We start from the raw sequence: 10,870 nt of genomic DNA, 5'->3' as shown, positions 1-10,870 counted from the left end.
GGGTGCAGACCTCTCCCAGGCCCCTGCTCCAGGTCCCAGACCTCCTTCCCCAGTGAGAAACCATCTGGACCTCCCTGGGGACAACAAGTTGAGGCTCCTATCATTTAAATGAAATTCAAAGTGCCCTGTTGGCTTTTAAATACGCATTTTCCGATCATGACCCCAGCTGCCCTTGAAATAATACTGTTGTGCAACGAATCCCTGCAGGGAATTATCATCTGAGCTCATTCGCTCTTTTTCACTGGAGTCAATTAAAAGCAGAGTAGTCGGTGATTTAATACCTCTGGTGTCTGAGGAGGCCCCGCATCCACACAGAGGCTGGCTCTGGCATTTTGCTTGCCTTTTAGACATATTCTTGGAGTGATGCTTTTTCCAGCCACCCAACATGTTCTCAATTTCACCCATGTCTTTACAGAGCACTGAAGTCCTGTGTCCTTGGCTTGTCTTCTTCCCCTGCACATTAATTAATGCCCAGCATTGTACATCCTCCCTTCATTATGTCCCAGGGCAAGCTGTTCTCCATTCCCCATGCTCCTTTCTCTCTTCAGATAAACCCAAAGCACTTCAGTTTCTGAAAAGGACCATTCAGTAGTGTAGTTCAGTAGTTATATTTCCAAGAGCAGCAGAAACCATTGCCACCAACTCCCTGCGACCAACTGCGGGAATTTTAAACTGGGCTCAATCCCTCTTGTTCCAGTGCTGAAATGCAGTAGGTGAGTCTGCAAGAGGCTCCTGGTGAGTATAAAGCAGAGGCTGAGCCCATTTGTCCACCCCATTACAGTCTCCCTTGTTCTTTCCATTTCATGACCTCCTTATTTAATGTCATCGACTGTTGTGCAAAACCATCAGTGCTGTTTGCGGCAGTGTGACCTACTTTATCATTTTTTTGCTGACTTCCTAACTGAAATCGTGAGCTTGGAGCCCACCCAAGCCATTCATTGTATCTCAGTTGAATAACAAATCCAATTAAGTGGAAGAAAGCCTGGCTTTCACGCTGTCAGTGCCTGCACATCTCACTTCCCTCTCCCTGACGTGAGCTGCACCGCCAGTGTCTGCATCCCACACAAGGAACCTTCTGTGTACGTCTGCGCCCACCTCCAGATGCTGGTGGGGAACTGGTTCCAGAGGACGGGTCCCATTTGTCCTTTCATCCCTCCTGACATCCTTTGTTTAGAGCAAACACTGTAGGATCCTCCTGCCTTCGAAGTGCCATGGGCAGTCGGTACCACGGAATTTCTGGCAGCCTGGGGCTGGTGCTGGGCTTGCTGCAGATGCAGAGAGCTGCATAAACACCAGTTACTCTCTTCTGGGTCACTGGAGGAACAGCTGATCAGACACATGCACTCAGACAGGTAGATGATTCCCAAGCCTTGTGGGTCCAGCTCCCTCCTCTGCCCACGCTGCTCCCTACAAGGCCAGGGCACTCCTGAGCTCACTGAGCTTTCCCACAGGGCTCCGCTAATGACTCACCGCTCTAAATGAAGTCCTGCCTAATTAGGCTCACCAGCCTGGATGGGAAGATGCAGCTGGTAGGAACTGATTCTTCGATGAAAGGTAGGCAGAGGGATGGGCACCAGCAGCTATGGTCAGCAAAGGCTTCATGAGTGCTCTGATCTCAGTACTGCTCCAGTGCTGCGTTATTCTTGCACACGTAGATTAAAAAGGTCAAAGCAACATCTCTTGTACCAGCAGCTAATGTCGAGTATTATCTTCTCCTTAATTGAAACACATTCAAACCCTAAACAAATCAACACTTTGCAGCGTTTAACATCCCTCTAACTAATTAACAAAACCCAGGTGCCTTCAATGGCAAAGCTAACTCATCCCTTTACCGTTCACCTTGCATCTGATCACAAGGCAGTTCAGTCAGTGAATTAATGAGGGTTTGTCTTCCCTTCTCTTCATAAAGCTTCCATGAATGAGAAGCCTGTCTGCAAGCTCCAGCCCAGCTCGCACCTGTGCCCTCCCAGCCCTCCAGTTTGCAGCCCATGCCAGGACTGAATCAGCAAGGGCAGCAAAGAGGACGCACGGAAAGAGCAAAAGGAAGAGGTGATGCTCAAGAATTGTCTAAAATAAGCTGCCCATGTGGCTTGCAGTCAACTCCACCCATACTGCCCAGCAGGCTCTGCAGCAAAACTGTTGTTTTTTCCCGATTATAAATCACACATAGTAAATGTGCTCTTCCTCCTCCTGTGACTGATGCTCATGGCATAGCAGCAGCCGGGTCTATCAGTGCTGCTGCATTCAGAGCACCAGTGCAAGGGCTCGGGGTGACTCCTGCCTGGTGCAGGGGTGCGTGCCCCCAGAGTACCCCCTGCTCCTAAGGGCAGAGTCACCTTTAGGTGGGGGTTCTGGAGACACCCAAAGTGTGGGGATGAGGGGGAGGAGAGAACTCTTAAACAGGAGAAAGAACTCTTAAAATGCTTCGGTAAATAGGTGAGTGGGGATGAATGGGAATGCGAATAAAAGGAGGACTGTGATCAGGCTTGGAGGTACAGGAGAGCCCTTTCATCTCCCATCCCACGCCCTGGGAGCTGTCAGGCTCTGAGCTCCATGGCAGCAGGCACACTCTGGGGCACAAACACCAGGCGGGTTTTATACACAGCACAAGCAACAGAGAAGTGATGTGGGGGGAAACGCAGCACGCTGCTGGCCTATGGGGTGTTGGAGGGGGGCTGGCATTTCCCAGTGCCTGGTAAGAACCAGCTCTTCTGGCCTACAGCGTTCCCTCCACAGTGTGAGGCAGCATCTCCAGTTCTCAGCCAAATGAGATAAAACGCCCTGGGACCAGAGTTACCCAGGTTTTGACTGAGATAAGCCGTCATTTCAGTGGGTGACATAAAATACAGGGCATAAGAGCACCTGCAGCCACCACCTGCCAGTTATCTCGGTGCCAGGAGCCTGCCTGGGAGCTGAAGTGGTTGAGATAATGGCTGTGACAATTCATCTTCTTGTAAAAGGATGAAAAAGAGCGGGTGAAAGAGCTGAACATCACTACGACCCTTAAGCAGACTGTAAATCTTCAAAGAGGAGAACAATAAAGAGTCCAAGGGATGCATGGTGGAACCCTGGTGATAAAAGCCATGCAAACATTCAATTACAGGTAGGGCTGCAGCTATTGCTTTGCCCCCCCATGCCACAAAGTCAACAACAGGAATACCAAAGGGGTGGGAAGAAACCAGGTAGGAAAACTCAGACTTAAAATCAAATTTATTTAGAGGAAAAATGACTTTACAAGAGGTTGATGCTGATAACTAAAAAGGAAGATAAATAAAAGCTCGTTACAAAACCTAATGGTTTCTGGCAAGTTACAGGAAAACTGAAGAATTTTACACAGTCAATAACCTGCTCACTTTTTACATAATTACAAATTAACATACAGCAATTAGGTTTTACCCTCTTTTTTAAAAAATTCCTTTTTTTTTAAACTTTTTTTTTTTAATTAATTTTTTAATGGGTTCAACATGAAAATGCAAAGCATATTTTTTATCTCTCTTTTTTTTTTTTTTCAAAGAAACAAACCAAAGGCAGAGGTATATGGGGTTGCTGTAATACACCCCCTAACGCTCCGGGCATTACTCAAGTGCATTCCATATTAGTACAAGACAAACACCAGGCTAAACTTTAACCATAGGCGAACTGAACTGGATGTCAGATTATTTTTGTTTTGACTCACCGTTTAATATCGATAGAACAATAAAATACTTCAGAGCATGGAAATGATTGATACCTATAGACAGCTTAAATACATACAAAGCTCACGGCTGTAGGCCAAGCAGTGAACGTCATCCTGCCCCCCAACCCCCCAAGCGAAGGAAGCAGAATATATTTGGGCAAAGCATCAGTGTCAGTGAAATGCGTGTGGAAGGAAAGGCATCGAGCCCCAAAATGCAGGTGGGCCGGGAGCCGACGCTGCGCTTCCCGTGCCCAGGAGCCAGAGGTGCGTCCAGTTCAGCTCACCTATCTTTAAAACTTAGCTGCATCGTCGGATCAAGAACTCATCGCTGATTGCTGCCCCTTCTGACAAGCGACGCAAGAGTTAGGAGCAGTAGGGGAGGGTTGGTTTTTTTTCTCTTTAAAAGGGTGCCTTAAATTATGTTGAATTCCCAAACCTGACCAGCAGGCAGAATAACTTCCAGAGTTCTGGTTAACAAGGAATGTTTTGTTGGATTTGAGCAGATGCTCTCTCCTGTGCCCCCTGCCCATTCCTCCCTTGTGTCAGACACCCTACACAGCTTCCTTGGCGTTTGGCACCTGATGAACCTCTCCTGACCTGGTGGCAATGGGAAGGGCTGGGTTCGGGCCTTTTGCTAACAGCTTTGAGATATCCTCATGCAGCAAGGAAGGTGCAAAGACTTTAGGCTCTACAGATGCTCTTCCTGTGTACAAACCCGCTCAAGCTCATGGCATTGCTTCTCAGCAGTAGTCAAACTCCAAGAGGAGGAGGAGGAGGAGGAGGATGGTGGTAGCATGAGGTCATACAGGGTGACACAGCCAGGCCATCAGAAGCCAACTGCTCCACTCCTGATGCCTGCTCCTAAGTGCCATGGTGTGAGGCCAAGGGGGCTCCATGAGCAAATGGCTGCTGGGCTCTCCTGTGGGGAAAGGGCTCACCCTGCCTGTGGTGGGACCGTAGTCACATTCACATCCACTTTGGTCTAATAATGATACAAAACGCTTGGCCTTTTGTCCCCCCCCCCCCAAAACAAGGCAGGCCGGTGCTGGTAACACTGCTGTGCAGCTTGGGCTGTGCTGGGCATGCCGAGGGGAAAGCAATTACACAGCTGATTGTCTCCACTTAACCAAACTGAAAAGTGACACGACCAGTTCCATTTAAAGTGCTTTAAGGCATCACACTGAGAGAAAGTCACATGCTAAGATGATCACATCATTTAAGAGAAACTAAGGCAAACCCCACACACCTGCACCAAGTCCTACGCCTACAGCTGCTCCCTGCTCCCGGAGTCTCCTGGTGCTCCCAGCTGATAATGACCACCTTTGTACTTCATCTGAGACAGTGCCAGAACTGTTCTATGCCCCAGGAATGCCTCATGGGATGAGGAGGTTTGGCTCTCTGAGTGGGATCGAGGCTCTGGGAACCAGACCTGGCATCAGGTTGGGTTGGAGGAAAGACACCTCAGCACCTGCAGGATGGGTGCCAGGCCTGGATCTGAAGCAAACATGATTTTAAGGTTGGGAAAAGGTGCTGTAAAACTGGGACTGTAGTCTAGCAGACAACATTAAGCAACCTGCAGGGATCAGAGCAGGAATCAGACTCTGAGAACCTACGCCAGGCATTTCCAAAGAAAACCTGAGTGGGAAAAAAACCAAAGGCTGAAGAGGTAAAAACAAGTCCTCACCTTCCGATAGGTAACAGAAGGAAGAAGCTGTGTGGGAGTAAAGGCTTCAATCCAAATAAAGTGAGTCATGTAGCAATGTACATCCTCCAGTGACAAAGCTCTGCCCGCTGCGATGTCAGACACAAACAGCTTTGATGTGCAGTATTTCCCTTCAGGATAGTTCTGATTCAAACCCACAGCATCTTTGACAAATGGGCCTTTAGAAATCATGAAGCAAACACTATTTTCTGCGAGGGCCCTGGGTGCTCATTTTGGGTTGCACAGGTCAGAAGAGGGACTGAAACCAGGCAGACTCAGCCCTGCTGCTCCGGGTCTCCCTACTGAGGCCCTTCTCAGAGCTACAGGACACTCCCCTGCTTTGTGACTTCAGGCACTGCTGGGGAAAAGACACAGGGATGAGAAGAAAAGCTCAGACTGGCAAAGGCCGTTACAGACTCGAGGGAATGCTCAGAAACATCGAGGACCCGATCTCTGTTTATACAACACTAAATGAGCCAGGCACTGGTTTGGTTTCCAAAAACTTCAGCTTGGCACATGTGTTTTCCCAGCCATGCAAACAGTGGAGCAGAAGCTAACCTGCTCTGTGGGTGCTATTCTTGTTGAGAAGACAACACCAACACTTCCAGCCAAGAGGAGCTGCCCAGATCCACCCAGGCCCTCACAGCACTGCAGGACCCTGTGGTGTTTTGCTCTCCCTTTGCCTCCACGAAGCATGAGAAAACCCAAGGAAAATATTTAACCCAAGAAGAGAGCAGACAGGACTCTTGTCTGAAGTCACCAATTCTCTTCCCAGACTTTTCTGGCCTGAAGATGCTCTGCCTTACAGAAAGCTCTCAATTGAAATCACGCAGCTCTGGGCACAGCACTGCCCACCCCCCAGTTGGGTAGGAACCAGGGAATCAGAACGTTGGGTTTACCAATCTTTTGGTAAGAAAATAAAAACAAAACGGGGAGCAAAAAAAAAAAAAAAAAGGGAAGAAAAAAACCAAACCACCCCCAAATCCCCAAACAAAAGCAAAATAAAAAAATACAACCAAGTAAACTTCTTTAAGAAAAAAAAACCTCTTTCAAATAAACAGAAAGATAAATAATTTTGCAAGCCCCGCTTGCAATTAAGAATGAGCACCAAATAACATTAAAAAAAAAGCAAAATAAAAATAAAATCTCAACCCTTTTCCTTTCTTCCTTTTTTTTTTTTTTTTTTTTTTTAATTTTATCTCAGCAGTTCAGAGAGCTTCAATAGCAAGCAGGTGGCTCTTAGGGCTCCTGCACAGACCATCAGAGCATCCCTCTCACCTGCAGCGCTGCCCATCTGCATCAGCACCCAACTCTGAAAACTGCTGTGTGTTCCTAGCTTGGGAGAAGCTAAATCAAACAACAGTGCAACTAAAGAACTGTGGTGTTGTGTGGTTTTGTTTTTTTTTCATTAAAGCAAAACTGGTAGGAAAGGAAATGCACTCAGCAGCTTCCAACTCGGAGCAAACCCTTGAGTTATTTTGGAGCTGATAACGTCCTATCACTATTCACAGATCACAGATCCACTCGGCCAATTGATCTCAGAGGGTTTGGAACAATCGTGCAAGGAACAGAAGTGGCTTGCTGCACTGCTCTTCCCTGCTATACTCCACAGCTGTATAAACACCTCACTGTTGGCACGTGCTTCTTTAGAGGCAGACTTGGCAGTGCTAGGTGAACAATTGAGCTTGATGATGCTAGAGGTCTTTTCCAGCTGAAATGACTATGATACTGCATTGAGAGCTGTCCTCAAACCTTCCCCTTCTGCTGAGGGTGACACAGATGTGCTCACACAGCATAGGACGTGCACCTGGCATGCCAGCTTTTGGATCTGCTGCACAGTGGTTCTGTCCACGTGAATACATTTTTCTGCCCAGAAACAAGAGCACAATGCTGCAGAGGCATGGGTCTGAAGAGCTGCCTCCTCAGAGTTCTCTCTGCTCTGACCTACCTCACCGATGTGCTCTGAAACTGCTGGTGTTTCTGCCTTAGAAACAAGCTGGAGAAGCTGACAAAGTCCAGAGGAAGAGAAACCTAGCAGTAACATAGAGTGGAGGAAAGAAAGCACAAATAACAGAACCAATGTCCCTCAAAGCAGATTTCCAGCCACCTTTCCCATAAGCCATCAGGCTTGCCTGAAGGGATGTCAAACAACTGGAGAAATAGATCCTGGCAATACAAATCTTTACGGGAAGGAGTGAGCTGTAGCTCCAAGAGAGTGCTTAAAGAAAAGCTGCTTAGCGTTCTTCCTACTTGATGACCTTCTCTCCTGGCTTCCTAGGGTTGCCTTCCAAACCTCCCAGTTTCAATTTTCTGCATCACTTTAAATATACTCCAAGTTCTGCTTGATTCTGGAAACAGTTTGACATGTAACTCCTCCACCCCCCATAAATCTCTTTGGAGAGCTTCAATTTTATTTGTTTCCTGTATTTTTTTCTTTTGAACACCATTACTCTTCCCCGGTGTGCAGTGCCTTGCTGAAAGCCAGCATCCACACCATGAGCACCAAGGGGCGTGCGGGTCAGTGGCGTTACAGCTGGGGCAGTAGGACAAGATATTTGATATCCAAATGCTCCCTGAAAGGCATCACCTATCCCCACGGGCCGAGCTAAGCTTGGCTGTACAGACCTAAGCATATCCCAGAGGATACATAGATACAGAGATGGGTATGTACAGTATATCTATATATGCCAGTGTGTACGCACCATTTGTAGAGTCCTAATCTTTTTCTGAATGCTTGGTTTTGGTTACCTTCCCCAGAAAAGGGGAACATGAAGGCACAGACCCCTTAAGGCTATGTTCTCTCATCCCTTAGCAGTACCACAGACTGCAAACATCCGTCCCAACCGACCTGAATCCAGGTTTGCACAGGGAGATGGTACCACTTGCTGTGTGGGAAGCCTCTGCGGTGACAACTCACGCAAACCCAAGGAAAGAGGCTCTTTCCCACCACTTTATAAACTTGCAGAACGTTTTAATGAAAACCTCCAGATGTTTGTCAGGTGCAGGCACCAGCACTGTGCTGTGGGTCGGGCAGGGAGATGTCCGCTGTATGAAAGCTGAGAGTGACCGACGGAGCCGTCCCCACTCAGCAGAAGATCTCCTCACCCTCTGGAGGTGCTTCTGATGAATGAGAATCTGAGGAGAAAAGAAACAAGTGGGAATCACTATGGGGATACAGCGATACAGCAAGCAGAGCAGGACTCCCTTCAGATACGTGGAAACCCTGTTTCTCTGCCCAATCCTCTGGGGACCTTGAAAGATGTTGAGTTCCCAGTGAGCTACAGGAAATTACAGCCATTGGGAAAACTGCTGAATTTCCTGGACATGAGCTGGAAAACATGAATGAATTAAGATGTATCAGCTGGTCACCTGAAAGCCTGAGATCAACTTGTGTATAGGCAAGAGTCTGAAGTGCAGAACAGAGTGCTATGGGGATGAAACACTGGGGCGGGGGGGGGGGAGGGGGAGTAAAAAAAAAGCCACATTTAGTTTTTAGATCAATAGACAAGGCAGACCAGCTTGGGGAAAGGGAGAGTGCATGGGAAGGGTTGGAGGGATTGCTTACAAACTAGATCAGAACTATAAATGTCAGCAGTGCTGCCGGAGGGTCTCGAGGCAGACCGGAAGATTCCATGCAGGCTCTGAAAGCATGAAAGCATCCCTTCTGAGGCAGAGCAAGCTGAAAAACACAGAGAGAAGCCAGCTTGTGGAAGCTGCTCAGAATAGGACATGGAAGGGAAGGAGAAGAGAGGCAACATGTCCCTCTGACAACCCCAGCGGCTGTAGAGGAGGTCAGTTGAAGCTGGGAATTTCACTCGTCAGACCTGATCTTCTCTGTCCTTCTCTGTTACCATCTCCGTTCAAGGCCAAATAGCTTCCACAGGTTCACTGGCTGAAAGGGAATTCCAGCTTACTGACCCTAAAAACACATCTGCGACCTCCTGACACTCACCAGATTCCTGGGAGCGATGTCCCCTGCCCTTCTTCTTCTTTTCCTTCTTTTCCTTTGGTTTGGATAAACTGAAGAGGCGAGTAGGCATCTGGGGCTGTTCCTCAGCTGCCTTGTTAGTCAGGTTTGTTGTGCTAAGCAAATGGGAAGTGCTTTTCTCTTTGTGTGTCCTTGAAAGATTGTTCCTTTTGGGGGAGACAGACAGTTCTGCATCAGAGTGCCCTTGCTTAGGAAATGAGGGGCTCTTCTGCACGGAGGTGCCTTCGAGGCTGGACTGGGAGCAAACCCTGGCAAGTTTCTCATGTCGATTTGACACCTATAAAAGAAAAGAAACAAGTTTCACTGGTGCACAGAAGAGGGTAGTGGAGAATGTGGAGAGAGAAAAGATGTTTCCAAGACCACTCACAGAGACCATCACTCATTCAGCAGCTACAAAGCACAGCCATGCAGGCAAAGCCCTTTCTGTGTAAGACAGGCGACGCATACAGAGTACCGCTCCAGTATCTTTTACTCCCACATGTAAAATCAACAAACCAAGGGCAAACATTCTCTAAGATCTCGATACCACGACTCACCCAGAGCTGTGAGTGCACACAGACAGTGGCAGCAGGCCAAGAGGAGCGTGCCTCTCCGGGCAGCATGCAGCACCAGCCAGGCATGTGGCAAAGGAAGCCTTCCCAAGAGAAAGATGAAAGCAAAACATTTCCCTGATTTTTCTTAACGTCTGTCTCAGGGTATAATTGAGCCCTCGCATTCAAAGGGAAGATCAAAACAACAGCTCAACAAAGCCTCGCCGAGCCCTCTATTAATAGCTCTGAACTGTCAGTGAGATGCCTGCATGAGAAGGAGCTTCCTTCCCTTGATCCTGAGCCCTCAGTTACTTTACCTCTCAGCCTCTCCCATAGCACCCGTGCGCCATGGATGCTGAGGAAGCTGCGCTGTGTGCTCCTGGCCTGACCAGGGCTGGGCTGGGAAGGAGTAAGCACTCCCTGGGTGATTTGCTTTACAGAGTTTACTGCTGAGCTCCGCAATTAGTCCATTCAGGCACCCAAAATAATTTCAGTTCCGCAATCCAGCATTTACAAGCTAATTTTGTTACAGCTCTAAGCAAATTGCATTCAAAATCAGGGAGTTATAAACAAACAAACGTTCAACATCTGGCTTAAAGTTCAAACTCAGCCCATGTTTTGCAAACTGATGCATGCTCTCCCCAGCATGCTAAAAAATGCACAGCACAGAACAAGATCTGTGCTTTTTAGCTCTGGACAGTCCTACACCAGAAGCTTCTCACACCAGTGCAAGTGCCCTTTGGACCACGTCTGGACTGCAGATGTCTGGCCCCTTTAGGACAGGGACAACACTTGTCTCTGCTAGATAATGCTTGTGGAGGCAGACTTAAGCCCACAGTCTGCAAACAGAAAGACATTCACAGGGCCACTCTATGTCAAAGTAAGCAGCAACATTTGGGCTGTTCCTGAGAACAAATCCTCAGCTGCCTCAATGCGCCACAAAGCCAAACCCATGTGGAGTCAATGTAGAAGGC

At 48.0% G+C, this 10,870-nt stretch overlaps 1 protein-coding gene across 2 annotated transcripts in view; it reads right to left on the bottom strand.

Moving 5' to 3' along the window:
* Positions 1-3,192: 3,192 nt before the first annotated feature.
* AKAP13 (A-kinase anchoring protein 13) overlaps positions 3,193-10,870 on the bottom strand; it is a 70,305-nt gene continuing 62,627 nt past the window's right edge. For both annotated transcript variants that reach the window (XM_052672159.1, XM_052672160.1), the window contains 2 exons: positions 9,331-9,643; positions 3,193-8,513 (listed from right to left, as the gene is read on the bottom strand). In XM_052672159.1, coding sequence (XP_052528119.1) covers positions 8,464-8,513; positions 9,331-9,643 — 363 coding nt within the window. In that variant the 3' untranslated portion in view covers positions 3,193-8,463. The remainder of the gene's footprint in view (positions 8,514-9,330; positions 9,644-10,870) is intronic.

The sequence above is a fragment of the Tympanuchus pallidicinctus genome, unplaced genomic scaffold, assembly GCF_026119805.1.
Source record: "Tympanuchus pallidicinctus isolate F22 unplaced genomic scaffold, pur_lepc_1.0 scaffold12, whole genome shotgun sequence".
Classification (NCBI taxonomy): domain Eukaryota; kingdom Metazoa; phylum Chordata; class Aves; order Galliformes; family Phasianidae; genus Tympanuchus; species Tympanuchus pallidicinctus.
The sequence above is the reverse complement of the archived record's forward strand: the minus strand, read 5'-3'. Positions and strand labels throughout refer to the sequence as shown.